The sequence below is a fragment of the Budorcas taxicolor genome, chromosome 7 (assembly GCF_023091745.1).
Source record: "Budorcas taxicolor isolate Tak-1 chromosome 7, Takin1.1, whole genome shotgun sequence".
Lineage (NCBI taxonomy): Eukaryota > Metazoa > Chordata > Mammalia > Artiodactyla > Bovidae > Budorcas > Budorcas taxicolor.
The window spans coordinates 38884918-38912658 of record NC_068916.1 but is presented as its reverse complement, the minus strand read 5'-3'; the positions used below and the strand labels follow the sequence as shown (position 1 = coordinate 38912658).

Below are 27741 nucleotides of genomic sequence, written 5' to 3'. Positions count from 1 at the left end.
CTTCAGCTTATTCCTGAGAGGGAGATCCTATCCCTTTTGAGATCCTATAAACTTTTTAGGCCCTAGGACTGATTCTAGGGCCCTGGATGAACAAGCTGTAAAAACCCTACTCTCTGTTGGCGTAACTGCCTCCATCCCCACGACATGTACCTGTCAGATTGCATTTCATCCTGGTTACTGTAGGGTGAACAGGCCGGGATTGCCAGGCCCTTGCTTCTAGCCAGTTCGTGGGAAAGCTGGGCTGAAGGCAGACGTGTCAGGTGTCACACTGTGCCTGGCAGCTGCCAAGCCCCTGCTAAAACTACCTCTTGTCTTGGCAGGAAAAAGAGAAGGCCCAGTTGGCAGCGGAAGCTCTGAAGCAAGCAAATCGTAGTGTTTCTGGAAGCCGGGAGCTGAGGCCTGCCAGGGAGAGTCTTTTGGCGTGGCCCGATCGGGAGCTGGATCGGGTCAACAGCTTTCTGAACAGCCGTCTACAGGAGATCAAGAACACCGTCAAGGACTCCATCTGTGCCAGCTTCAGTATGTGTGAGCTCAGCGTGGACAGCAATGGCTTCTCTAAGGAAGGGGCCACTGAGCCAAAACCTCAGAGTCTAGCCCCCTCAAACCCCAGTGGCTCCTCAGAGCAAAGGCCTGACATTAACCTTGACCTATCCCCTTTGACTTTGGGCTCCCCTCAGAACCATGTGTTGCAAGCTCCAGGAGAGCCAGCCCCACCACGGGCAGAAATGAGAAGTCCCCACCCACCATGGACAGAGGTGAAGGGCCCCCCTCCTGGTATCATCCCTGAGAATGGGCTAGTGAGGAGACTCAACACCGTGCCCAACCTTTCCCGGATGATCTGGGTCAAGACACCCAAGCCAGGTAACCCTAGCTCTGAGGAGCCAAGCATAAAGCAGGCCCTTGGTTGCAAGCAGGAGCTGCCTGAGCCTGTGGCCTCAGGTGGGAAGCCACGGAAGGGCAAGAGACAGGGTAGTCAGGCCAAGAAGAGTGAGGTGAGCCCAGCTTCCCAGTCCCCAGCCTGCCTTGAGACTCCCAGTGCCAAGGGCCAGACCCCTAGTCCCAAGCAGCCAAGCAAGGCCCCGGAGCCTCCCAGAGTGGACAGTTGTGCTGAAGCTGGAGAAGGGGGCCAGGGGAACCAACCAGGACCAGGCTGGGCTGACAGCCCCAAAGCTGACAAGGAGAAGGGCCGCTCCTGGCGAAACTGGCCAGGTGAAGCCAAGGCACGGCCTCTGGAGCAGGAGTCTGTACAGCCCCCAGGCCCAGCAAGGCCGCAGAGCTTGCCACAGGGCAAGGGCCGCAGCCGCCGGAGCCGCAACAAGCAGGAGAAGTCAGCCTCCTCGTTGGGTGAGTGCACCAGGAACTGACTGACTGATCGACCCCCACCCAGCCAGGCCATGGGGTGGAGGGCAGTCCTTACATGTGAGCAGCATTGCCCCAGGAGCATGACCCAGAGGCTGCTGTGAGCACTGAGCCCTCCTGGCTATGTCTTCCTAGACGATGTGTTCCTGCCCAAGGACATGGATGGGGTGGAGATGGATGAGACTGACCGGGAGGTGGAGTACTTCAAGAGGTAGGTGTGAGGCTGCCTGCTGTCCCACTCATGGCGGACTCCAGCCCCCCCACCCTGCCCCGGTAGGGACACAGGTAGCCAGGATGGATCATCTGGGAAGGTGCAAGGGACTGGGAGAAAGAGGGATGTCAGGCCACAAGAACGAGGGCCTTCTCCAGTTTTATTCACGTGCATTTCTCTGTTCTTGCCTGGGTTGAGTTTTGGGGGCAGAGTCTTATCTAGGTGGTGGCAGACAGCCATATATGTACAATCCAGTGATAAGAGCTATTAGAGGAGTAAAGGTATGGGGCTAGGGCCTAGGAATGGCCAAGCTGAAGGATGGGGTGGCCAGGGCAGCCCTCCCCAAAGAGGCAGTAACCAGACTGAAACCTGAGGAATAGGAATGAGTGGGCCAGGTAAAATGAAAAGGGTTTGAGGGCAGGAGAAATACACCATCCTGGAGGAACAAGGCATCCCAGTTTAGCTAGAGTAAAATCCAGGGTGAGGAGGCCAGCTGTATGCTAAGCCAGGCCACTCTCTTCACACACTGCCCCTTAGGTGTATGGGCACCTCATCGGGCAGCCCCATACTGTTAGGCCCAGACCCCTGGGAGTCCGAGGGGTTGTACAGAGCTGACCTGGTTTCCTTAGTGGCCAGGGCTTACAGGTCTGGAAGCGGGTCCAGTGGGGAGAAGAGAGAACCTCTTGATTGTGCCCCCACCCCACCCACTGCCTGGGCATCTCCCAAACCCGACAGGTTCTGTCTGGATTCTGCAAAGCAGACGCGTCAGAAAGTTGCAGTGAATTGGACCAACTTCAGCCTCAAGAAAACCACTCCCAGCACAGCTCAGTGAGGTACCGAGACCCCTCTAATGTTTCGTGCACCACGTCTTCCCACGCTCTGCCATGTTTTGTGCTGCTGCCAGGCTGTGTCATGCTCTGGGGCATAGGGAGTTGGCCTGGTGCTTTGCCGGCCCCATCTTCTCTCCTGAGAGCCCTCCTGTCCCTATTCCTGAAGGGCCTTTCCAGCACTGCCATCCCCTGGGGTGTCATTGCCAGGCCTCTGACTTCCCTCACCAGCTGCCTCCCAAAGTGCCCAGGGGGCCATGGGCCGTAGAGGGCTGCCCCCACCCTTGACATTATTGGCCTCAGGATTGAATCTCATTGGCCTGGTCTGGCTCCTCCATGCAGGCTACCAAGGTGCTTCCCAGCTGAAGCCATGCAAAACGGACCCAGACCCAAGAGAACAGTGAGAGGGCAGTCCTGCTAGACCAAGGCCTTGGAGGTCATTTAGGCGTAGAGGCTAGGTGGGCCCTCTTCCTCAAACAGGATGGGTTCCACGCGGAAAGCGGTACTGAAGCTCCTCCTGGAAGAAGAGCCTGGCCCCTAGCTGGGCTCTGGCCTCCCCTCCCAGCCACCTGCACAGTCTTTTTATCTGAAATATTGACATATCAGATGTTGTTCTAGGCTAAAAACAGAAAACTGAGAAGGCAGTGGGGCTGGGAACCCCCAGGGCAGAAGAGAAGACTGGCTGGCTGGCAGGCCTTGGTCCTGGGCTTGGGGCTTAATGGCTGTACAGTGTCATAGTTCACCCTAAGATGCGTGCCCAGGTCCGGGCCTCTCAGGCTGGCAAGCATACAGCTGCCTTTGAGGCAATAGGGAGCTGGGGCAGGTGGGCTGAGCTCACCCCTTAGGAGGACATCCTCTCTTGTCCCTTCCTCCTTTTCCCAGTGCCAGGGCAGCAGACTTCTTGGACCCTTGACTGAGTCCCTGAGTCCCCTTTTGAGTCAGAATGCCCCCGACCCTTAACACTAACCTCTGCTTCCCAGGCAGCCCAGGGCTGGGCTCCCTGTAGGCTGGTCATGTCTGTACTAACCCAGAGTCAGGACAGTCCTCAGGCTCACCTCAGCTCCTCTGCTCTGTGGGCCTGGGCTTCTGCCAGAGTCAGGGTGCCATCCTGCCTTTCTTCACCACCTCCACAGGAGCCAGGAGCTACCAGAACCCCAGGCACCTTCATCTGTTGCCCCTTTTGAGAGAAAACAAGTCACACTGCCTTCCCCAGCCCAGTGCCCCTATCATGTAGGAAGCCTCATCCAGCCATCTTCTCTCACTCCTTCTTGACTGATCTCTTTCTCAAGACGGGGGTGCTCCCCACCAGTAAATGCCCTCCTTTAACCTTCTCCACCCTTCTCATAGCCTTAATTGTGAGCCCTGAGTGTGTGAGAGAGCACTGCTGGTGCAGGCTGGGGACCCAGCCTGGGCCAGGCACCTGGATCCTGAGGCGGGAGTCTGAGAGCATAGGTGACCTCTCCACGGTCAACGGGAGAGGCTGGGCTCTTCCTCCACCCTGGCCTACAGCAGGGGGCCCTGGGTTCCTCAAGTGTTGTCCTCATTCTTTGAGATTTAGGATCATGTTCAGTGGGGCTGGGGTTCTGTCTTAACCTTCGTCCTCTGCTGGAGGTGATGGGGAGGGAAAGTCTGTTCAGTGTTTTTAGCCCAATGGACAGAAATAGCAGGCAACTGTTCTGCCTCCATGGGGACCTGTGGAGACTCGGAGCCAGCACAGGGAGGCTGCTATGGGGCCATTTCTCACCATGTGGCCATACTCTTCTCTTTTATCAGCCCCTGCCAGAACCAGCTTCTTAAGGGTGTCCTGAGACCCCAACTGCCAGCCGAAGGTCTACAGTTTTCTCCATCACATCCCCACCTACCTGCCCAAGACCCCACTCCCCGCTCCACCATCCTGGACCAACCAAAAGCTGAATAGATGCTGTTCATGCTGGGGCCCCTCAGGACCTCCGCAGAGCTGCTTCCTGGTGCTACGCAGCCTCCACACTCAGAGCCCGGAGGCTGGGCTGGCCGGTGGGCTTGGGGGCTGATGGTACTGCTGGCCCAACACTGCTCTTTTTGAGTTTGGTTTTTTTGTTTTTGTTTTACTTGGTTTTCAATTCTTTACTTTTGATACTGTGAAAATCTTTCCTGCCGAAAGATAAAGCAACATTTGGACACAGAGTCGGTGTGTTGATTGAAGGTTTACTCATCCGGGTGGGGCGTGAGGGTGAAGGATGTACTCAGAGACATTGTAGTCTGCCTTAGTCATTAACTTTCCTGAGCACATGCTGCCGCAAGAGATTGGCGTCGATTCCACTTAATTCTGTCAGCAGTGCTAAGTGGAACTATTAGCCCATTTTACGGATGAGGAATTAAAGCCAACTGACAGCAAAGAGACTCTACTGAGCTCAGTTTGGCCAACTAGGATCCCAGGTGGTGCAGTGGGCCTGCCGATGCAGGAGATGCATGAGACTCAGGTTCGATCCCTGGAGTAGGAAGTGGCAACCTGCTCCAGTATCCTTTTTTTTTAATCGAAGGATAATTGCTTTACAGACTTTTGTTCTTTTCTGTTAAACATCAACATGATCCAGTATTTTATAACTGGAAAATTCCATGGATAGAGGAGCCTTGTGGGCTATAGTCCATTGGGTCTCAAAGAGTCAGACATGACAGCATGTGTGCGTGCACACACACACAGAGGATTAAAACATAGGTTGTATGACGGTAGCATCTGTGCCCCCTCCTCCTGTTAATAAGACTCCAGTATGGAAACCCTGAGCAACCCCTTCCCCACACTGTGGCTCAGTTTCCTTCCCTCCAAGATGGGCGAGTTGGAGGGCTAGGACTTGGTCTCTGCGCAGCTAATGTGAGAAGCTATCAGGAAGTCTTGAGGCCTTGTGGATTGTGTGCGTACCTGTAGCCTGGATGATTGAAGCTGTCAGGGCAAGGTGGGGGTAAAAGTAAAGATGGAGTTTTAGAAGTTGGACCTGAGTTTACAATGGGCATGGATGTATAGCCAAAGTACTTGAGTGTTAAGAATGCACTCTTGGGTAAAGCAAACTACCTCATCCCCTGCTCCCCACCACAGATCTGATCTTGTTTGTGAATTCAGATTTTAATATAATAGTTTTGCCAGAAATGCCTCACACACAATTTTGTCCCAAATCCTCACCTCCAATGTCATTTTCTCTACTAGAACAGCTCTTAGCTTGTGCTCCTGTGCAGAGTGTCAGTGGCAGCAGCTACACCTTCACCAACAAGTCTTTGGAATGTTGGGACTAGGATCCAAAACCACTCCTTCCTTTCCCACCAGGTTGAACCCTTCTCTACCCTGCAACACACACACACACACTGGGCTAGCAGTACCACTTCTTCCAAAGAGGCGAAACAGCATTGACCACAGGCTCACAAGTCTTGGTCCCTTGGCCAGTCCTCAAGGAAGTGCGGCCACTTTTCTGTGAAACCTCTCTTTGTATATTTATTACCTGTGCTTCCCGCCTTCAACTTTTACACTGGGATCCTGCTCTGCAACTGAGTTGTCACAGCTATGAAAAATTCTGCTTCATCTGCAGAGTTGCAGATCTGATCAAGCAGCCGCTTTACCCACAGAAAGTGAAAGTCACTTAGCCATGTCCGAGTCTGCGACCCCATGGACTGTATACCAGAGTGGGTTCCATGCCCTACTCCAGGGGATTGAACCCAGGTCTTCCACATTGCAGGCAGATTCTTTACCAGCTAAGCCACAAGGAAAGCCCAAGGTTACTGGAGTGGGTAGCCTATCCTTCAGCGGATCTTCCTGACTCAGGAATTGAACTGGGGTCTCCTGCATTGCAGGTAGATTCTTTACCAACAGCTATCAGAGAAGCCCTTTCCCACAGAAAAAGAGCTCTATGAATGGTGTTCAGGGTTGTTCAAGTCTGGCTCCTACCTCTGGCACACTCCAGCCACACCTGATGACCTCAGTCTCCAGCGAGGTCTGGCACCCTGAGGGCTCCTAACTTTTACTCACTTGTTTCCCTCTTCGAAATAACACTTTCTTACAAATACCACCTAGTCCATCACATTCCAGCTGAGAAGCCACTTTTTTACAGTTTGCCCTGTTTGTGTGTAAGTTGCTCAGTGGTGTCCAACTCTGCGACTCCATGGACTAGCTTGACAGGTTCCTCTGTCCATGAAATTCTCCAGGCAAGAATACTGGAATGGGTTGCCAGTTGCCTGCCTTTATGCTAATTCCAAAAGTGGTACTTTTTGTGTCTTAGGAGAGTTCTTAAGACCAGTTATCTATCTCTCCACCTAATCTCTTTGGGCTTCCCTGGTGGCTTATATGGTAAAGAATCTGCCTGTAATACAGGAGACCCGGGTTCAATCCCTAGGTCGGGAAGTTCCCCAAAGAAAATGGCAACCCACTCCGGTATTCACGCCTGGAGAATTCCACGGACAGAAGAGAGTGGAGGGCTACAGCCAGCAATATTGCAAATGAGGTGGATATGACTGAGCGGCTAACACTTTCACACTGCACAATGTCCAGACCACACTCTTAACATACAAAGGAAGAAAAGAACAGCACTAATCTATCCTCTTTAAAAGTTGAAATTACCCTGACAGTCAGCCCTGCACACTCTGGGTCTACCTTTCCAGCCTTAACTCTTAACTACCCTACCCTACACAGGCCACATCTCTTTGTTCACTGAGAAACTTGAGCATGGCCAGAACTTGACTCCTGCTAGCCCCTGTATCAGGAAGCCTCTCCCTCTCCTGCCCTCCCAGCAGCTCTGAGATTCCTCACTTCCCTCTAACTTCAGATCCAGGTCTCCTCGAAGTCTTTGGTTCCCCAGTTACCCTATTACGGCATTTACAATAATAATCGTTTGCGTACATATACAGGCCCTCAGTTTAAAACCACAGCCATCGTTTTGTTTATCTCGCCACTCTGAACAGAGGTGTTTCACACAGATAACACCAGCAGTATTCTCACCAGTCAGCTTATTCTGCAAGCCCCATCCTGCCCTGCCTGCCTTGGCCGGTGCGGGTTAATAGGGGCTCGATAGAGTCCGGGCCGGGATTCCAGCTAGCCTGGTCTCTGAGCTCCCCGGCCACGAGAGGGCGCAGTGTCCACTAGCGGGGGGGCGTGCCGAGTGACGTCACGCCCTGGGCGAGGCTGGGCAGCCGGCAAGCCTCCCTCTTCGGGAACGGCGGTTTCCACGCTACTACCCGGCTCGGTTTGAGCTTTTAGCGCGTGCTCGAAATCCTGCAGAGTCACACAATGTCTTGCCTGACGCTTTCGCCCTCAGCCCCGGCAACAGCTGCGTAGCCACCTACAGTGGGCGGGGACACAGCACCGCGCAACCGACGCTCAGGAGAAAATTTGTCCTTCTGCGCGATCCGGCACTAAGAGGTCGTTGCTAGGTGCCGACGTCCGCTTCCTTACATCTGATTGGATCTCATATAGGTGGGGAGGGTTTTACTGTGGTGCGCATGCGTGCAGCAAAGGATGGCGGAATCGGAACCTGAGCGGAAGGTGGGAGAGAGGTTGGGGTCCGCGCGGGTGGAGAGCGAAGGTAAAGGCCGGGGGTCCGGGTCTGACTCGTGTGTGTCTGCAGCGGGCTCGCACCGACGAGGCGACTGCCACAGGAAGCCGCTCTGAGGCAGAGGATGAGGACGACGAGGACTACGTGCCATACGTGCCGTTGCGACAACGCCGGCAAATGCTGGTGAGGGCCGTGGGTCGCGAGAAGAGTGAGGGCAGGAGATAGGGTTTTAGCGATGCGATGGGGGGTGGCCCCGGGTCCGCGGAGTGAGGTGTCAGTACGTGGGAGCGTGGTCCCCAGGCAGACGAGGAACTGGCAATCTCATCCGAGGAGTGGGGCAGCTCTGCGCCTCCGAGCACAGGACCCTCTCCCAAAGGCCAGAATCCTGACGCAGGCCCCCGGGCCCGATGCCGCACTTTGCGTTGGGCTTGGCTCTGAGGGGCACTGGTGGAACCTCAGCTCCAGAAGCTGCTGCAGCGAAGACGCAAGGGAGCTGCGGAAGAGGAGCAGCAGGACAGCGGCAGCGAGCCCCGAGGAGATGAGGACGACATCCCGTTGGGTCCTCAGTCCAACGTCAGTCTCTTGGATCAGCACCAGCATCTCAAAGAGAAGGCTGAAGGTGGGCTGGGCAGCAGGCCGGAGGCTCAGTGTGGCGCACTGCTTTGGTGTCTCTCTGACACCTTCTGCTTCTTTTGTCAGCCCGCAAGGAGTCTGCCAAAGAGAAGCAGCTGAAGGAAGAGGAGAAGATCCTGGAGAGTGTGGCCGAAGGTCGAGGTATGGCTGTAGCCAGGGCAGAGAAGAGGTGAACTGAGCCTCCTCCCTCACCCCTAGGCATGTTCCGTTTCAAGGGACCTGGCCTCTGGGAAGCAGGAGCCAGCCTTGAGCCACATCTGTTTCCTCAGCTTTGATGTCAGTGAAGGAGATGGCTAAGGGAATCACATACGACGATCCAATCAAAACTAGGTATGTCTTTCTTGACTGCAGTTGGTTCCTCTTACTTGGGATGGTAGGTGGCTGAGACTGGAAGGGACACCCCAAAGCCAGGTGTGCCCTGGGGCTGTCTTGACCCTTGTCACCCACCCACAGTTGGACACCACCCCGTTATGTCCTGAGTATGTCTGAAGAGCGGCATGAACGTGTCCGGAAGAAGTACCACATCTTGGTGGAAGGCGATGGCATCCCACCGCCCATTAAGAGCTTCAAGGAAATGAAATTTCCTGCAGGTACCTGGGAGCCGGAAGCACCAGCACATTATATGCATACAGGCTGTGCTGGGTCTTTCGTTCCTGCGCACAGGCTTTCTCTAGTTGGAGCTAGCAGGGGCTACTCTGTTGCGGTGCACAGGCTTCTTGTTGTGGAGCATAGGCTAGGCACTCAGGCTTCAGTAGTTGCAGCACGCGGGCTCAGAAGGTGCAGCGTGCGGGCTTCACTGCTTGTGGCACGCAGGCTCAGTAGTTGTGGCACGCAGGCTTTAGTTGTTCCACAGCATGTGGAATCTTCCCACACCAGGGGTCAAACCTGCGTCCCCTGCATCAGCAGGCAGATTTTTATCCACTGTACCCCCAGGGAAGTCTGCAGTACCGCATTGTGATCATGAAATGCACCACATTTTGATAGTGAAACATCTGTGGGGTTGCACCCTGGGCCCCCACCGAAATCCAGAAGCTGCTGCATCAGGTCCAGGCAGTGGAGAAGGAGGAGTTCGTCTTTATGCTTCTTTTTCAGTCATTGAGCTGTTCATACTTCGTAACCTCTGCCATTAGGGAGCTTTGGAGGGCAAGTAATGATGGCCTTAAACAGAACTGGGTGTGAATCCTGCCTCCACTTAGCCTAGAAGCCTTGGGCAAGTTTGTGTGTCTGTCTTTCTGTCTGTCTGAGTCTCATCATTTGTAACGTGAGGGGCATAGTGCCAGTTTTACAGGTGTTAGGGGGCTGTGTCTCGTATCCTGTGAAACACAAAAATGAAGCCAGGCTGTTTTCTGTAGCCATCCTGAGAGGCCTGAAGAAGAAGGGCATCCACCACCCAACACCCATTCAGATCCAGGGAATTCCCACCATGTGAGTGTGAAGCTGACAGTCCGGGGAGGAGCAGCCACTGGGTGAGAAGCAGTCTTTGTTTCCCACCGAGCCTGACCCTCCGGCCTCTCTTCTCTGTCACCAGTCTCTCTGGCCGCGACATGATAGGCATAGCCTTTACCGGTTCAGGCAAGACACTGGTGTTCACTTTGCCCGTCATCATGTTCTGCCTGGAACAAGAGAAAAGGTTACCTTTCTCTAAGCGTGAAGGGCCCTATGGACTCATTATCTGCCCTTCGGTAAGAGAGGCTGGCCTGGAGGGCAGGGTACACGAGGGAGGGAGCCACCTTCTGGTGCCAGCCACTGCCCCTGTACCTGCAGCGGGAGCTGGCCCGACAGACCCACGGCATCCTGGAGTACTACTGCCGCCTGCTGCAGGAAGACAGCTCGCCACTCCTGCGCTGCGCCCTCTGCATCGGGGGCATGTCCGTCAAAGAGCAGATGGAGACCATCCGACAGTGAGTCCAAGTCACCCTGTCCCACGGGCTTCGTCAGAACCCCTTGACAAGCCAAGAGATCCTTTGCTTTAGCTACTCAGCAGAGCCTTGCAGAGGCTGCCCATAGGCTCAGCCCTCAAGGAGCCCCCAGTCTAATGAGGAGGTGGGTTGGGACAGAGGAAGGTGCTAAAGTACTCTGGGACCACAGCAGATGGAACAGGGGCATTTGGGAGGTCAAGGAGTCAGGGCATTCCAGGCGGAAGGCAGAGAGGTGGAGGGCCTGGGGTGTCCAGGACAATCAGGGTTGTCCAGTGTGATCTATCAAGGAGGCTGAGGCTCTGGGGTGTGGCTGGGCCTGTGCCCTTTCCACACAGTGCAGTTCCTGACAGATACCACATCACTACATGTCCAGGGTTACAGACAGGCCAAACCCAGTCCCTGTTTCGTAGGCATTGATAGTTAGGGAAGATGCAAACATGGAAAAGATGAGTTCAGTGTACCAGGAAGCTGATCCCGTTGAGGCCTACAAAGGGACCTGTGGAAGCACAAGCTGAAACTATCTGAAAATTCAGGTCAGTCCTCCTAGGGGCAGAGGAGTGATCAGGGGGACGGATGTGTGAGGCAGAAGTGAACACATGGCTGGGGTCTAGCAGAGAAGGCTGTAGTGCTCTTCAGGAGAGCCTTGTTCTGTTTGGAGAGCAAGGTGGTGGCAGTGACAAGGAGGGACAAGCGACGAGAAACAGGAAGGAGGCTGGAAGGCAGAACAGAGCGGGCTGCTGGCCTCTAGGTAAGGTCGAGCAGGTGGCTCAGCCTCAGTGTCGCCCTTGGTCCCCAGTGGTGTGCATATGATGGTGGCCACCCCTGGGCGCCTCATGGATCTGCTGCAGAAGAAGATGGTCAGCCTGGACATCTGTCGTTACCTGGCCCTGGACGAGGCTGACCGCATGATCGACATGGGCTTCGAGGGCGACATCCGCACCATCTTCTCCTACTTCAAGGTGCCCTTCCCCACCTGGCCGGGACGTTCCCGCCTCGTTCCCCCCCCTCCACACACACCACATTCAACACCCACTATCCCAGCCGCTCAGCCTCCCCAGCCCACACATGTCGACTTCTTCCTCAGGGCCAGCGACAGACCCTCCTCTTCAGCGCCACCATGCCTAAGAAGATTCAGAACTTTGCCAAGAGCGCCCTGGTAAAGCCTGTCACGATCAACGTGGGTCGTGCCGGGGCCGCCAGCCTGGATGTCATCCAGGTACCTGCTAGGCAGCCTTACCTGGAAGGGCAGGGTCTTCCAAGGCTCCCGGGAACTGATCAGAGCAGGGTGGGCAGCGAGGGTTTCATTCACAGCCTCGGCCCTTAGCAGGAAGCCTTCTTATAGTGCCCCGCCCTTGGCAAGAGGCTTCTGGTCACCTCCCAGCCAGGACTGGGGACCTATTCTCTGTGGCAGGGCCAGGGCTGGTGAGTCTGTTGTCAGGACCACCTGACCTGATCCTGGTGGTGGCAGGAAGTGGAATACGTGAAGGAGGAAGCCAAGATGGTGTACCTGCTTGAGTGCCTGCAGAAGACACCGCCACCCGTGAGTGCTGCCAGCCAGGCTGGCCGGAGGGCAGCATGCAGGGGGAATGTAATAGGGGGCGCCCAGGAGTCAGCCCCTGTGACCAGAGTTGGCTTTTTCTGGACAGGTGCTCATCTTTGCAGAGAAGAAAGCAGATGTGGACGCCATCCATGAGTACTTGCTGCTCAAGGGAGTGGAGGCTGTTGCCATCCATGGGGGCAAAGGTCAGGGTGGGATGTCCTAGGCACAGACCCCACCCCCGTAGCAGCCCTTCATCTTATCCCTTCCCCTACCTGGACAGCCTGCCACTCCTCCCCAGACCACTGCTGTCGCTCTAACAGTTCCTGCCCAACCTTTTCCAGACCAGGAGGAACGGACCAAGGCTATTGAGGCATTCCGGGAAGGCAAGAAGGATGTACTTGTGGCCACAGATGTAGCCTCCAAGGGCTTGGACTTCCCTGCCATCCAGCACGTCATCAATTATGACATGCCCGAGGAGATCGAGAACTACGGTGGGGTATTTGGGCGGCTGGGGTTGAGGGCTCGGCCCCAGCCCCTGGAGAGGAGGCCACATGCTCTGTTCCCTGTCTGCAGTGCACCGTATTGGCCGAACTGGGCGCTCAGGAAACACAGGCATCGCCACCACCTTCATCAACAAGGCCTGTGGTGAGTCTACCACCGAGGCCGTCTCCTGGGTCCTCCACCTGTGACCACTCAGGTTCTGGCTGCAGGGCCCAGGCTTGGACCTGAAGACTCCCCACTATCCCCACAGATGAGTCAGTGCTGATGGATCTCAAAGCCCTGCTGCTGGAGGCCAAGCAGAAGGTTCCACCCGTCCTGCAAGTCCTGCACTGTGGGGATGAGTCCATGCTGGAGATTGGAGGTGACGCGGGGCGGAAGGACCCTAGTCTGGTGGGGGCAGTCGAGCATACCACGGAACAAGTGGATGCTGCCCCTTGGTGGACTGGGGGTCTAATGGGGGTGCCCAAGATCTGGGGTATGGAGACTGGCCCTGTCATCGTGCTGACCCTCCGTCTCCCGGTACCCCATTCCGGCAGGAGAGCGTGGCTGTGCCTTCTGTGGGGGCCTGGGTCATCGGATCACCGACTGCCCCAAGCTCGAAGCCATGCAGACGAAGCAGGTTAGCAACATCGGCCGCAAGGACTACTTGGCCCACAGCTCCATGGACTTCTGAGCTGGCTGCCACCCCTCCTTCTCCGCGAGGGGCCTCTGTCCCTGGAGCTCCAGCCGCCACCACTGCCCCCCCAACACACACACATAGACACACACACACCCACCCTGTGGACAAGAAGACAGCAACCTCGCCTCAGCTGGCCTGGGTTGGGCCAGGCTGGACCTGGCTGCCTGCTCCCCATGCCCCCCAGAATTACTATTTTTGCTCCCCTTTACCCTAGCTGCCATTAAAGCACAAGCCTTTCTGGTCTCAGCCTCTGTGTTTCACCTTGTCTGCCCCGTGCTCCCTGGGCAGGCCTCACCCTCTGACCACCAGCGCCCTTCTGAGGTTGGACCTTGGTATTTCCCACCACCACTGCCAAAATCTGCTGGTACTGAGCTGTGAAAGGAGCTGATTGCCTGGGGTCTCCTGTGGAGGCTTAGGGTAAATTTCTTCTATTGTGACTCAGAGAAGGACCACCCTGATAGACCAAAGGGAAATGGTTGATTGGGGTTTCTGGTCTTTCTGGTTGGCTGTTATAACCTCCAGGCCTGCCCCAGCCTCCCTCTTCCTGTCAGTGTGTAAAGTTCCCCAGGGCTTCTCCTAAGGCCCTTTGGAGACATCATGTCTCAGGCCCCCTGCCCACGCAGGCTCCCAGTAGGAAGGCCTATGCTGTTTGCCAAGTGGGCAGCAAATGCCATAGGACTGCCACCTAGGCCACATGCACCCACTGACCCAGCTATGTGTTGGGCTCAGGACCCAGGTGAGCCAGACAGATGCCCTCTGGGAAGTTCACAAGTGAGTGAGAGAGACAGATCAGCCATGAATAAATGCAGGCTGCTGTCTCGGGACTGCTAGCAAAAGGGCCAGGATTTCTTGCTAGGGGTCAATAGAAGAAGAGCCCTGGTGGCAGCTCCTCTGTGCCAGACACTCCATGCACAGGCCACACACTTATCCCAGCGGGACAGCCGTTGCTCGAGCCATGTTTGCCACTTGGTGTGTCGCCTTGGGCAAGTTACTTAATGTTTCTGAGTTGATTTCCTCATCGGTGAAATGGCAATGAGAATGCAAAGGACATGGTGTCTGGGGCTGCTTGGGCCATAATGGGCACAAAGCCAGGTGAATGAGGCCCTCGATTTCCTGCCTGAGAAGCTACACAACCCACATGTGACCCCCAAACAGTATTTGGCCTGTTCACACATTGCTTCCTAGAAGTGGCACGGAATAAATGACACAAGGCTGTCTCCAGAATTCAGATTCATATGCAGAGCTCAGATAACTGGCCTCCAGCAAGGCAAGGCTTAGAAAGAGTCCCAGTAAGAAGCAAAGCTTAAAAAAAAAAGCACGTGAGACCTCCAGGGAACTCTGCAGGGGCGTGCCACACTCACGTGGCTGGGGCTGTGCCATGAGGGCTGGGGCCTTTGTGCTCTCAAGATTGCGTGGGGTGGTCAAGGGAGGCCTCCTGGAGGAAGAAGGCCAGAGGGAGAAGGCCCAGTGCCCTGAGGAGCACGGTGAGAGGTGCCCTGAAGGGGCCAGGCTTGGGGAGGTAGAGGAGAGAATACTCCTCGAGTGCTGGGCCCAGGAGTCCAAGCTAGACCTGAGGGCACTGGGAGCCAGGCAGTGTTTAGGAAAGGGAGGGATGGGTTGTTTGGGCATGGCAGAAAGGGCCTGATGGGCCCAGGTGGGGCCATGGTTCAATGGGAAGATGCTAAGGCTGGCAATAGACAGGAGCTGTGAAATGGAGAGGACCAAGTGATTGTTAGAACTGTTTTCCAGCATAAAGACAGGCCGACCAACTAGGACTCTTGAAAGGGAAGGCAAGGAGTTTGCCCATCTGGCTAGAGTAAGGTCCTGGGGTGGGGACCAGGCTGTGGGCATGCCAGGCCTCAGGGTACACAACTGCCCCAGGATGGGGGAGGGGTCGGAGCTCATGACTCGGGAGCCAGCCTGGGGTCAGAAGCTCACACCCAGCTGACCAGAACAGGCAGGGATCATCTGCCCTCAAGGTGGTCTGAGGTCCCTGCCTGGCCCTAGTGGGATACCTGGAACCCCAAGGGAGAAATATGGGATGCCCTCCCCACCCCATTCTAGCTCCTTTATGGTGTAGGCAGGGCTCCCCTCCCCCAGGCCTGCAGCTGCCGCTCTGGACAGAGGGAGGGGGAAGTGGCCAGAAGGGGAAGTGTGAGGAGTTCCCCTCCTACCCGTCATCAGTCTCCGCAGGTCCTCGGAGTGGCGGCCCTGGGTCCGGCTGCGGCCATGGAGCCTCTGGAGACCCCCGTCAAGGACGGCATCCTCTACCAGCAGCACATCAAGTTCGGCAAGGTGGGGACCCTGGCTGCCAGGTGGCCGCCTAGGACAGGTAGTGGGCCTCTGCCCCAGACTCGGACAGGCCACTAGGATTGGGAGAAAGAGGGTAGGCGTCAGGGTGGGGAGTCCAACCTGGGTGTGGAGAAGTTCAGCCTCAGCGAGACCCTGCCTCATTTACAGGTGGGAAGCCAAGAGCAGGGAGCTGGTAATGCCACCAATGGGGCAGAGCAGAGGTGAGGGAGCGGCTAATCCAACAGCCCTCCATCCCATCTACTAGTGGCACTGTGGCCCCTGAGGGCTGGAGGCTGAGCTGGAAGAGCCCCTAAAGGTGGAGCTCCATCCTGCCGAAGAGGGCTCGGCTCTTCCCAGCCCTGTCCTCAGGTCGTGGGCCCTGCACACCCATAGCTCAGCCGCAGCTGCTGCCCAGGCAGATAAACCGTCTGTTTCCTTTGCTCGGAATTATTTGCATGTTTCCTTCCTTGCCATCATGAGACCGAGGCCTCCCTCCCACCCCAGCCCTTGCCCCATGGCCTAATTGACCTTTTCTTTGCAGGCGGTGGGGGCACCGACAAAGCAGGGGTGCAGGTGGTCTGCTCTAGCCACTAGATATTACCCAGTAGAAGCCCCAACCTTGTGCGTTCTCATAACCATTTGTTTTTTCAAGTATTTTATTTTATTATTTATTTGGCCGTGCTGGGTCTCATTGGTGGCGTGCAGGATGTTTTACTTGCCCCATGTGGGATCCAGTTCCCCGATCAGGGATCAAACCCAGGCCCCTGCATTGGGAGCATGGAGTCCTAGCCACTGGACCACCAGGGAAGCCCCCCCTCATGACCTTTGAGAGACGAAGATACTAGTGCTTATGGGGATCACAGTTGGGAAATTGTGGGGGTAGATGTGGGGGCTGACTGACTCCAAGTACAGACTGTCCCCCTTACCATGCCAGCTCTGGCAAGGCATCCTGGGCTTCCCTGGTGGCTTGGATGGTAAAAAAGCCACTCAGACAGTAAGGAGTCTGCCTGCAGTGCAGGAGACCCGGGTTCAACCCCTAGGCCAGGAAGATCCCCTGGAGAAGGAAATGGCAACCCACTCCAGTATTCTTGCCTGGAAAAATCCCGTGGCCAGAGGAGCCTGGCGGGCTACAGTCCATGGGGTCACAAAGAGTCGGACATGACTGGACGACACTTCGCTTTCACGTGGCCTGAGGAGTGGGGAGGCGGAGGCCACCCTGGGTGGCCAGGAGCACTGGCTGAATGGCTTGTGTGGGGTTGAGCTGCTGCAGGTTGGGAACTGCCACTTGAGGGTCATCTCCCCCATTTTTATCTCCTGCAGAAGTCCTGGCGGAAGGTATGGGGTCTACTCTATGCAGGAGGCCCCTCGGGCGTGGCCCGGCTAGAGAGCTGGGAGGTCCGGGATGGTGGCCCAGGGCCAGCAGGTGACAGGTCTGCGGGGCCTGGCCGGAGGGGAGAACGGAGGATCATCCGCCTGGCTGACTGCGTCTCTGTGCTACCGGCTGATGGTGAGAACTGCCCCCGGGACACTGGTGCCTTCCTGCTCACCACCACGGAGCGAAGCCACCTGCTGGCCGCAGAGCACCGCCAGGCATGGATGGGACCCATCTGTCAGCTGGCCTTCCCGGTGAGCACAGGGCAGGTGGGTAAGGCATCCAGGGGCGGGCCGGGAAGACCATTTCACCCACACCTTGTTCATCTCCATGCTCGTTCACATCCCGTCACTCGGCAAGCACCTAGAAGCCTGGGATACAGCCCAGAAGCCCAGGGAACAAATCTCAGATTGCCATGCATGCTATGGAGAATATGAGAGGCTGAGTGGGACCATGAGTGAGTGGGGGGATGTTAGACAGGATGGTCCAGGAAGGCTTCTCAGGAGAGGACAAATAACCCACCAGGCAAAGATCTGAAGAAAGAGTGTCCTCAATGCCGGTCTGAGAAGGCTCCTGAAAAGAGGGAGCAGTGTGGGCAAGGGCCCTGAGGCAGGGAAAAGCTTGATGTTCAAGGAGCAGAAAGGCCAGTGTGGCCACAGAGTAAGAAGGGAGAGGGGACCCAGGAGGAGGCAACGGTGGAGAACTTGGTGGGAGCCAACTGAACCTGCCTTGGGCCACTTGTGGAGTCTGGGCTTTTATTCTACACAAGAGGAGAAGCCTCTGGGGAGTTGGACCCAGAAACTGAGTTTTTAAAGCTTTGCAGGGTCTCTGATGGGCCAAAAGGAAATGAGTGGCAGTTCCTCAAAAATTAAACAAAGTTAACATATGACCTAGCAATTCTCCTGCTAGGCGTAGACCCAAGAGAACTGAAACAGGTGTTCAAACAAAACTTGCATGAGAATCTTCAGTGCAGCGTTCTTCATAGTAGCCCAAAGATGCAAACAACCCACATGTGCATCAACGGATGAATGGATAAACTGAATGTAGTCTATCCATACAACAGAACATTACTTAAAAAGAATGGAGCGCTGATACATGCTACAACATGGGTGGACATTGGAAACATGCTAAGTCAGAACAACTAGGCACTAAAGGCCACACACTGTGTGATTCCATTTACATGAAATACCCAGAATAGACAAATCCATAGTTACAGAAAGCAGCTTTACGGGTTGCCAGGGCTGAGGAGAGGAGGGAATAGAAAGCAAAGACTTAATGGGTACAAGATTTCCATTTGGAGTGATGAAAAAGTTCTGAATTACATCTCCATCGACTTTAAAATGGTTAAAATGGTCAGTTTTATGCTGTGTATTTCACCACAATTCTTTTGATTAAAAAAAAAAAAGGTAAATAAACAAGAGCAAAGAGACCAGTGGGAAGCCATTGCATTTGACCCTGGCTATGGTATCCTGGCGCTTCCCTGGTGGCGCCGATGGTAAAGAATCCACCTGCAATGCAGAAGACCTGGGTTCAATCCCTGGGTTGGGAAGATCCCCGAAGGAGGGCACGACAACCTGCTCTAGTACTCTTGCCTGGAGAATCCCACAGAGGAGCCTGGTGGGCTATGGTCCATATAGTCACAAAGAGCCGGACACTGAAATGACTTAGCATGGCATGGCACGTGGTATCATGGGCCAAGGTGGTCATGATGGAGATGCTCAGGGTCAGAGCCTGAAGAACGTCGGGGAAGATTGAGAAAGAGGTCAAAGATGGGAGGAACAGTGGCCATTCACCCGTGGGTCCCACCCTTGACGCTCCCACCCCTTTACTGCTCCAAGGTGTCAGGGACACAGACAGACTGGCCCAGTCCCTGGCCAACCTCAGGAGCGATGGAGGACATCTTCATGTGTGCCCTTGCTTTACAGCTCTCAGCACCCTAAAAGGGGCAGCCAGTGGGGAAATAGGCTCAGAGTGGTGCCCAGGGCCTTGCACTGTGTCACAGGCAGAACTGGGACTGGCACTCAGGTCGCTGGGTGCCCTTGCTTGTCACAGACCCCAGGGAAAGGATAGGGGAATGGGGAGGAGAGGCACTAACCTCTAACTTTGTCCCATTCCCTAGGGCACAGGGGAGAGTTCCTCAGGATCTGGGGAGGTAGACGCTCGGCAGAGGAACCTGGTCCCCATGGAGGAGAACTCCATCTACTCTTCCTGGCAGGAAGGTAAGTCGCAGAGTTTACAGAGGCAGCTTTAGCCCCAGCACACCCGGGGCGGGAAGCTTTCTGGGACCCCACCCCGGGAGTGTGCTTGTGGCCCTCACGGCCGGTGCTTGCAGTGGGTGAGTTCCCGGTGGTGGTGCAGAGGACGGAGGCAGCCACCCGCTGCCAGCTGAAGGGGCCCTACCTCCTGCGGCTGGGCCAGGACGCTATCCAGCTGAGCGAACCAGCCAACCCGCAGGCGCTCTACACCTGGCCCTACTGCTTCCTGCGAAAGTTCGGCTCCGACAAGGTGAGGTGCTGGGTTGCCGCCCCGCTGGTCCCGCAGGGAAGGGTGGCGGGTGGCTCGCGGTTCCTCAAACCGCTGACTCCTCGTGCCGCCCCCTGCCCAGGGCGTGTTCTCCTTTGAAGCCGGCCGCCGCTGCGACTCGGGCGAGGGCCTCTTCGCCTTCAGCAGCGCCCGCGCCCGCGACCTGTGCGGGGCCTTGGCCGCCGCCATCGCCCGCCAGCGGGAGCGGCTCCCGGGGCCCCGGCCCTGCCCTCTGCCGCGGGCCACCTCGCTGCCCTCGCTGGAGCCTCCAGGCGAGCTGCGGGAGGGGCTCCGGCGGCCCGAGGGGCCCGGCTCGCGGAAGATGCGCGCGGCCGAGCCCGGGCCACAGAGCCTGCCGCCGCTGCTGGGCCCCGCGGTCTCCGAGGAGCCGCCGGCAGTGCTCTACGCGTCCGTGTGCAAGCGGGCCAGCGGGCCCCCGAGCGCCGCCGCCGAACACCTGTACGAGAACTTGTGCGCGCCCGACGCCGCCTGCCGGGAGCTGGTGGAAGAGGGCCCGGGCGGCGGCAGCTCCCCGGACAGCCCCATCTACCACAACAGCCAGGACCTGGGCTGGCCCGGCGCGGCCCACGACAGCAGCCTGGAGGCCCAGTACCGGCGCTTGCTGGAGCTGGAGCTGGCGGATAACGGCGACGAGGCCGCGGGGTCTGGCCGCCCGGGTGCGCACTCAGGCTTCAAGGCCAAGCTGGTGACGTTTCTGAGCCGAGAGCGAAAGAAGGGCCCGGCCCCCTGCGACCGGCCCTGAAGCACTAGGCGTGGCCGCCCGAGGAGAGGAGGGCACTCTCCCTGGGACAAGAGGGCAGGGGGGACAACAGACATCTGGGGATGCAACCCTCACACTCACTCTAGCCTGGAGTGACGAGGTAGGAGGCCTGGGGAGGACCCCACCCCATCCCCCGTGTACAGTGTACAGATTTGCTGGCAATAAAGCCTTTTTAGTTCTTCTCTGTGTCCAGCCTCGCGGCCCACAGTGCTATCTCCTCCCTAAGGTCTTCCCTGATGGCTCAGATGGTAAAGAATCACCTGCAATGCCGGATTCCTGGGTTCGATCCCTGTATCGGGAAGATCCCCCGGAGGAGGGCATGGCTACCCACTCCAGTATCCTTGCGTGGAGAATCCCCTGGACAGAGGAGCCTGGCGGGCTACAGTCCATGGGGTCACAAAGAGTCATACATGACTGAGCGACTAAGGACAGCAAGGCTCCCAGCAGTAGTATGCCCAGGTCTGCACAGATCCTCAAACAGGGGTTACAGCAAACACCAGTGCCCTGTGCTGGGTTCCAGGGGCCTATGTGACCCAGCGCTGACCTCTGCCACCAGTAGGTTCAAGTCCACTGGAGCAGGCAAGTGGAATGCAGATAATTACGGCTCCATGTGGTCCTGTGTGGTGGAAGTGACTCAGACAGTAGTAGGGCAGAGGGAGAAATAAGGTTTGCTGATGGGTGATGTACCCTCTGAATTGAGCGTAAAGGAGAGGCAGGGCTTCACCAGGCTGGCAGTGAGCCCTGGAGTTTTCCAGGCTGAAGGTAGGCATGGTGGTTGTAGAGAGCAAGGGAAGAGCATGAACCAGAGGGTTCCTAGGGGCTTGAGATTGAGTTGGCCACACATGAGAGGCCTGATCATCCTACAAGGAGCTGGGTCTCATCCTCAGTGGAGGGACACAGTCAGACCAGGGAAAGCTGTGTGGAGGCTGATTTTGAGGGACCGGAAAGCCTGAGCTGGGGAGGAGTGGGAGTGGGGGAGGGGCAGGGGGCAGAGACTTCAAAGATGTGCACACCCAAAACAGTCTCCACTGAGACTCAAAAATGCACAGACACTCCTGGGGAGTCCCTGGCCTCAGTCTCTTCCTTAGCCGTCAAGGATCAAAATCAAATTATACACCAGATACGCATGCATTCGAGTCTTACCAATGCCTACTTTGTGCCGGGCTCTGAGGACCCATGGCCGTGTCCATGACAGCCACAGTCCTGTTTTCAAGGAGTCCAGATTCCAGAAGGAGATAAGGAGTCTCTTGAAGACTTCATTGGCTGCCTTACTGTCCTCCCCTTACTGGGAGGACTGTCACCATCCCTGGGTCTCCATGCATGCAAGCATCAGTGCCCCCAAAGACCCAGCCTCCTGGACCCTTGACCTCAGCACCACCTCAGCTGCTCACACCTTTGACACATCCCGATCTTCATCTTTATGATGGTGATGCTCCATTGTCACTTCACAGTGACACTGTCTTATTTCAAGCGTCTGCCACTGGCTACCTCCTCTCCTTCTGGCCCACTTCTTCTAGTGTTGCCTATGTGGCTGCTCTCCATTCTTGCTGACCTGCACTGACCCCTTTCTCATTATCTGCACTACTCCAGTCCATAATCCCATCCTTGCCCTACTTGGATTCTGCCTTCTGCTCCCATCTCCTTCCGTCCTATTTCTGGGGCAAAGTCCCCAGCCTCAGGTGAACCCAATTCTCTGTGCCACCATATGAGAAATTCCCATAACCAGGTTGATTGCACTCTCTTTAACGATGTGATCTCAAACTTCAAATAGATAGGCTCTCCATGGTGCCCAGAGATCCTGCACCCCACAGTGGCTGCTTTTCTCCTCCTCAAGGCTCTCGTAGCTTCTGCTCTCCATCGCTGACCATTCTCACATTTCTACTTAGGAAATGGTAGCTGACAGCAGTGAGCATCCTTGACCTCCCACTGCTTCATCTACAAGAGCAGCTATATCTGCACCAGTCTCCCTCCTGCCCTACAACAGAAGAGTGTCTGCTCCCGTCTTCCTCTCACTTCCCCATGGCTTGGCAAGCAGAGCTCTACCCTCTCTCCTTGACCTGTTAATTCCATCATCATCATTGTCATTTCCAGCCACACACAAATATGCTCTATAATTTCTTTAAAACAAACCTCCCCTTGGCCTCTCATTCTCCTTCAGCCACCTCCCCATTTCTCTCTTCCTCTTCACAGAGAAATTCCTCAAAAGAGTTGTTGATTACTCTCATTTCCACTTTCTCACCTCCCATTCTCTCTTCAACCAAATCCAATCTCCTGGTGGTCTCCACAACTCCATTCCATTGCTCTTGTTAGGATCACCAACCTTCTTTTTTCCCCCAAAAAAGCCACCTGGACTCTCCTTGTGATCTAGACTCTCCTTGCTTCTCAGAAGCTTTCCACACCCCTTCTTGGAATGTGGTCTTCACTTGGTTTTCCTCCTCCTCACAGGTCTCTCCTTCCCAGACTCTTCTGTCACCTTCCCTGCCTGAGTTCTGTGCGGGACTTTGGCATCAGACACAGTTGTAATTCAACCCTAGCTGCATACGTAATCACTTGTTGTTGTTCAGATGCTCAGTCATGTCTGATTTTTTGTGACCCCATGGAGTGCAGCACACCAGGCTTCCCTGTCTTTCACCACCTCCCAAAGCTTGCTCAAACTCATGTCCATTGGGTCGGTGATGCCATCCAACCATCTCATCCTCTATCAACCCCTTCTCCTCCTGCCCTCAGTCTTTCCCAGCATCAGGGTCTTCTGCAGTCAAGTTGGCTCTTCGCATCAGGTGGCCAAAGGATTGGAACTTAAGCTTCAGCATCAGTCCTTTCAATGCAAATTCAGGACTGATTTCCTAGTATTGACTGGTTTGATCTCCTTGCTGTCCAAAGGACTCTCAAGTGTCTTCTCCAACACCACAGTTTGAAGGCATCAATTCTTTGGCGCTAAGCCTTCTGTATGGTCCAGCTTCCACACCTGTACATAACTACTGGGAAAACCGTAGCTGTGACTATACAGATCTTTGTTGGCAAAGTAATGTCTCTGTTTTTAATTATGCTGTTTAGGTTGGTCATAGCTTTTCTTCCAAGGAACAAGCATCTTTTAATTTCATGGCTGCAGTCACCATCTGCAGTGATTTTGGAGCCCCCAAAAATAAAGTCTATCACTGTTTCCATTGTTTCCCCATCTATTTGCCATGAAGTGATGGAACCGGATGCCATGATCTTCACTTTTTGAATGTTGAGTTTTAAGCCAACTTTCTCACTCTCCTCTTTCACTTTCATCAAGAGGCTCTTTAGTTCCTCTTTGCTTTCTGCCATAAGGGTGATGTCATCTTCATATCTGAGGTTATTTCTCAGATTTCTCCCAGCAATCTTGATTCCAGCTTGTGTTTCATCCAGCCCAGCATTTTGCATGATGTACTCTGCATATAAGTTAAATAAGCAGGGTGACAATATACAGCCTTGACGTACTCCTTTCCTAATTTGGAACCAGTCCATTGTTCCATGTCTGGTTCCACTGTTGCTTCTTGACCTGCATACAGGTTTCTCGGGAGGCAGGTAAGGTGGTCTGGTATTCCCATCTCTTTAGGAATTTTCCACAGTTTGTTGTGATCTACACTGTCAAAGGGTTTAACATAGTCAATGAAACAGAAGTAGATCTTTTTCTGGAATTATCTAGATTTTTCTATGATCCAACAGATGTTGGCAGTTTGATCTCTGATTCCTCTGGATTTCTAAATCCAGCTTGTACATCTGGAAGTTCTCGGTTCAATTTCTGTTGAAGCTTGAAGTAGAGCCTTTTTAAGATGCCGATGCCTCGGGCCACACCATGGTCTCAAATTTCATCTGTCAAGGCAGGCCTTGGGCTCCACTTTTTCAGCTCCCCAGATAATTGTAGTATGCACCGAAGGCTGAGAACCACAGTCCTAAGTGAGTCAAGGTGGTCTCCAGATCTCACAGGCCATCTAAATATTGATGACCTGTCAATCTCACCCCTGAGATCCAGATTTAAGATTCCAACTGCACACGAGTTCTAGGTGTCTAAAAGGATCTCCAAATGTAGTGTGTGAAGGGGGGTTGTGGGGAGGTGCAGTCTGTGCTATCCCATGGTGTTTGTGGCCACACAGGACAAAACCCAGAAAAGTGCTGGCAACACTGAGAGGTACATTTCAGCCCTACTTACAGACGGTCCTCCTGACAGGCAAAATCTCCCCATGATTGATCAGGCTGCTTGTAACAGAGCAAGCTGAGGCTAGGAGGTGTCAGGGTACCTTCAGCAATGACCTCTTGGCCCCGCAGTAGCAGGTCAGCTCCTGCCACCTCACAGAACGCCAGGACACACTTGAGGTTACCTAGAGAGTCAAGATCTTGGCCAGAACTGGAATCCAGGACTCTGGGTCCTTGGTCTGGCATGCTTATTTTTAAAACTGTCTTCTAATACTTTTATAACTTTACTTGTAAAAGTAGATTTTACTTTATTTTTCCAAATATTTATTTTTACTTATCTATTTGATGGCACTGGTTTTTAGTTATAGCATGTGGGATCTAGTTCCCTGGCCAGGGATCAAACCCAGGCCACCTGCATTGGAAGCAAGGAGTTTTAGCTACTGGACCACTAGTGAAGTCCCATAAAAGTAGATTTTAATCTATACATGATATATTTTTATATATGGCATGAGGTGGAGCCTTGTTATTTTTAGACAATAACCAATTGTTCCAACACAATTTATAGAATGATTTTTCTTTCTATTTTAAGCAAGTGAATGTTCTTTTAAAATTTATTTTCAGTGTATATTCATTTTTAAATTGAAAAGTAGTTGATTTGATTTATAATGTTTCAAATATAGAGCAAAGTGATTCAGTTATATATATATGTATGTATATATATGTTTGCATACATTTATATGTTCTTTTTCAAATTATTTTCCATTATGGGTTATTACAAGATATTGAATATAAATTTCTGTGTTATACAGTAGGTTCTTGTTGTTTGGGCATGCTTTTTTTAATTACAAATCTAAACCTATTTGTTTCATGGTAGTTTTTATGAGGTTCCAATCAGACAGTAGAAGAGAAAGTCTTTGGAAACATCTAGGGACCTGGCTCTGGAGCTACAGGTATCCTGACCACCAGGGGGCACTGTGACCTAGCCCACGGCCTGTTCCTCCCTACCCAGCGGCTGCCTGTGCAGGGAGCTCTCCTGGCTCTATCTAGGTCTGAGCCCTGCAGGAGCCCGACGGATGGGATCCCTGGCTCTCCCTGTTAGAGGACTGCCTGGAGCCCCAGGCTGCCACTTCTTCCTTTCCTCATTTACTGTTTCACTTCCTCAATCCTTCCTTTATCTGTTTATTCATATCCGCTGTGTGCAGTCACTGCGGAGATGGTGAACAGGTCAGACAAGCCCCTGTTCTCATAGGACTGACTTTCTAATGCAGACAAAGGGCAATGAGGAAACAAACACTTAATATAATGTCAAATGGTGGTAAGTGCTATAGGGAGAAAATAAGGCAGGGTAAGGAACTCGTGCATTATGCAGGTGAGGTGTCGGGGGCTGCTGTTTCAGATAGGATGATCAAGAAAGGAGGCAACATCTGAGCAGAGACCTGAACACAGTGAGAGAGCCTGGGAGAAAGTGTTTCAGCAGAAGGAGTCGCAAATACAAAGGCTCTGAGGCAGGAATACCTTTGCTGTGTTGGAGGAACACTGAGGAGGCCAAGTGACGAGTAGATGGAGTGAATGAGGAGGTGAGTGACCCAGTTTATTGTGTCTTGGTGGATGCAGTTTATTAGTGTCATGTACATCTGAAACACTCTACTCTGAAGTGTGATACCAGCCCACTGGAATGCTAAAAGCCGAGGGTGATTTGATGTGATCTCTGCTTTAGGGGGACTTTGGCTGCTGCAGTGAAAGAACTCTGGACTGGGTAGGAGTAGTAGCAGAGAGCTCTATTAGGAGACCGTTAAAGTGTCCAGACATGGGAGAAGTGGCAGGGACATACATGGAAGCCAAATGTGGAACAAATGCTGAAGGTGGAATTTGCAGAATCTGAAGTATGAGACAGAAAATAAAGGAAGGAAAACGTCATAATTTTTACTGGACCAGGCAGATGAATAATGCTGCTCTTTAAAAAAAATTTTTTTTTTTTTACTTTACCAAAGGGAGGAAGGAGTTAGGGAGGTGGAGAAATTGCAACTTTAAATTGACTGATGCTGAAGCTCCAATACTTTGGCCACCTGATGCGAAGAGCTGACTCATTGCAAAATACCCTGATACTGGGAAAGATTGAAGGCAGGAGGAGAAGGGGAGATGACAGAGGATGAGATGGTTAGATGGCATCACCGACTCAATGGACATGAGTTTGAGCAAACTTTGGGAGGTGGTGAAGGACAGGGAAGCCTGGTGCGCTGTAGTCCATGGGGTCACAAAGAGCTGGACATGATTCAGCGACTGAACTACAACAATGATGATTTGAGATAGACATCCTAGGCTTGACAGACTGTTGGATACTGGAGTCTGGATTTGTTGGGGAAGGCCAGATCCAGACATATAAGTCGGGAGTCCTTGGCATATAGGTGTTATTGATAGTCACAGAACAGAGTGGGGTCCCAGAGAGTGAATGTAGAGAGGAAAGAGCTGATGACCATGTTGGAAAGCAAATGAGGAGCTGCAAAAGGAGGTGGAGAAGGAGAATTCAGTAGGGCAGGAGGAAAGATGGTGGAGAAGAAGCAGTCAGTGGGACAGGATGAAGCCACGGGGAAGAGGGAGTATACCCTGACCAGAGCTGTTTCTAGGTAAGGAAAGAGGAAAGCTGAGAAATCACCACTGATTGAATAACCTGGAAATCATTAGAGACCTTTTGAAGAGGGAATTAATTCAGAGGACTGGTGGGGACAAGAGCTTGACTGAATGAGTTCAGGAGAGAATGGGAGGAAAAATGGGGAGGAAGGGTAATAGACAACTCCAAGGAATTTTACCCTCAGGGAAAATAGAAGAATAAGAGAGAGACTGCTGAAAAGTGTTGTGAGATCAAGAGAAAATTTATTTAAAGATGAGAACTCTTACATCAGTTTATGTAGTGAAGGGACTGATGCAGAAGAGGATGAAATATGATAATAGTGGAGAGGGGAGAATAGCATTGGCCATCCCCTGAGGCGTGGACATCTGTTCACTCACTCGCAAACCTGGATCCCTGCTCAGTTTCCCCCGCTGCCTGAGCTAGCCGCCTGGGCTGAGCACTGGGTCAAAGTGGGGACTCTGACACCCTCAATGGAGGCGCTGCCGGTTCTGGAGCGGGTAGCAGGACATACCCCATCAAGACAGTCAGCACTTAGGTGGGGTCGCTGAGCTGCTGGCCGCTGACTGCGAGGGGTCGGCGGTAGGAACAGGTCAGGAATGAGTAACGATTGGGGCCAGAGCCAAGGGTCCCTACACCTGTGTCGACTGTCATTTTCTGCCTGCGGTGGAATGTTCGGCAAACTTAACTTCATGCTCCCCCGTGTCCTCCTCAACTAAGCCCACCTCGAGGTCCTCCCCCCTCCACCAACTCTCCACCAAATCCGTCCTATTTAGAAATTCTGGAGCCTCCGATGGCTGTACCTTACGG

General features: G+C 54.0%; 3 protein-coding genes across 12 annotated transcripts in view; all 3 read left to right on the top strand.

Moving 5' to 3' along the window:
- The window catches only part of FAM193B (family with sequence similarity 193 member B), a 30646-nt gene extending 26086 nt beyond the window's left edge, over nt 1-4560 (top strand). For all 10 annotated transcript variants that reach the window (XM_052642819.1, XM_052642810.1, XM_052642818.1 and 7 more), the window contains 4 exons: nt 321-1344; nt 1495-1570; nt 2306-2403; nt 4171-4560. In XM_052642819.1, the coding sequence (XP_052498779.1) occupies nt 321-1344; nt 1495-1570; nt 2306-2402 (1197 nt within the window). In that variant the 3' untranslated portion in view covers nt 2403; nt 4171-4560. The remainder of the gene's footprint in view (nt 1-320; nt 1345-1494; nt 1571-2305; nt 2404-4170) is intronic.
- A 3309-nt stretch (nt 4561-7869) lies between these two features.
- DDX41 (DEAD-box helicase 41) lies at nt 7870-13421 on the top strand. The gene is made up of 17 exons (XM_052643194.1): nt 7870-7897; nt 7980-8090; nt 8367-8526; nt 8607-8681; nt 8810-8870; nt 8994-9130; nt 9893-9965; nt 10069-10222; nt 10305-10441; nt 11256-11418; nt 11544-11675; nt 11928-11999; nt 12106-12202; nt 12341-12490; nt 12573-12644; nt 12751-12861; nt 13037-13421. Exons 1-17 carry the CDS (start codon nt 7871-7873, stop codon nt 13171-13173), a joined length of 1869 nt encoding a protein of 622 aa, XP_052499154.1. The 5' UTR covers nt 7870; the 3' UTR covers nt 13174-13421.
- A 1987-nt stretch (nt 13422-15408) lies between these two features.
- On the top strand, nt 15409-20129 carry DOK3 (docking protein 3). Its single transcript, XM_052644187.1, has 5 exons — nt 15409-15474; nt 16792-17097; nt 18963-19062; nt 19176-19348; nt 19449-20129. Exons 1-5 carry the CDS (start codon nt 15409-15411, stop codon nt 20127-20129), a joined length of 1326 nt encoding a protein of 441 aa, XP_052500147.1.
- The last annotated feature ends 7612 nt before the right edge of the window (nt 20130-27741 follow it).

Excerpts from the sequence above, each read along its gene's own strand:
- DDX41 (XM_052643194.1), top strand. The coding sequence starts at position 7,871 with ATGGCGGAATCGGAACCTGAGCGGAAG. Across the intron at positions 10,223-10,304 it reads GACTCATTATCTGCCCTTCG|CGGGAGCTGGCCCGACAGAC; the intron begins GTAAGAGAGGCT and ends CTGTACCTGCAG. Across the intron at positions 11,419-11,543 it reads CCATCTTCTCCTACTTCAAG|GGCCAGCGACAGACCCTCCT; the intron begins GTGCCCTTCCCC and ends CTTCTTCCTCAG.
- DOK3 (XM_052644187.1), top strand. The coding sequence starts at position 15,409 with ATGGAGCCTCTGGAGACCCCCGTCAAGGACGGCATCCTCTACCAGCAG. Across the intron at positions 17,098-18,962 it reads TCTGTCAGCTGGCCTTCCCG|GGCACAGGGGAGAGTTCCTC; the intron begins GTGAGCACAGGG and ends CCCATTCCCTAG. Across the intron at positions 19,063-19,175 it reads CTACTCTTCCTGGCAGGAAG|TGGGTGAGTTCCCGGTGGTG; the intron begins GTAAGTCGCAGA and ends CGGTGCTTGCAG.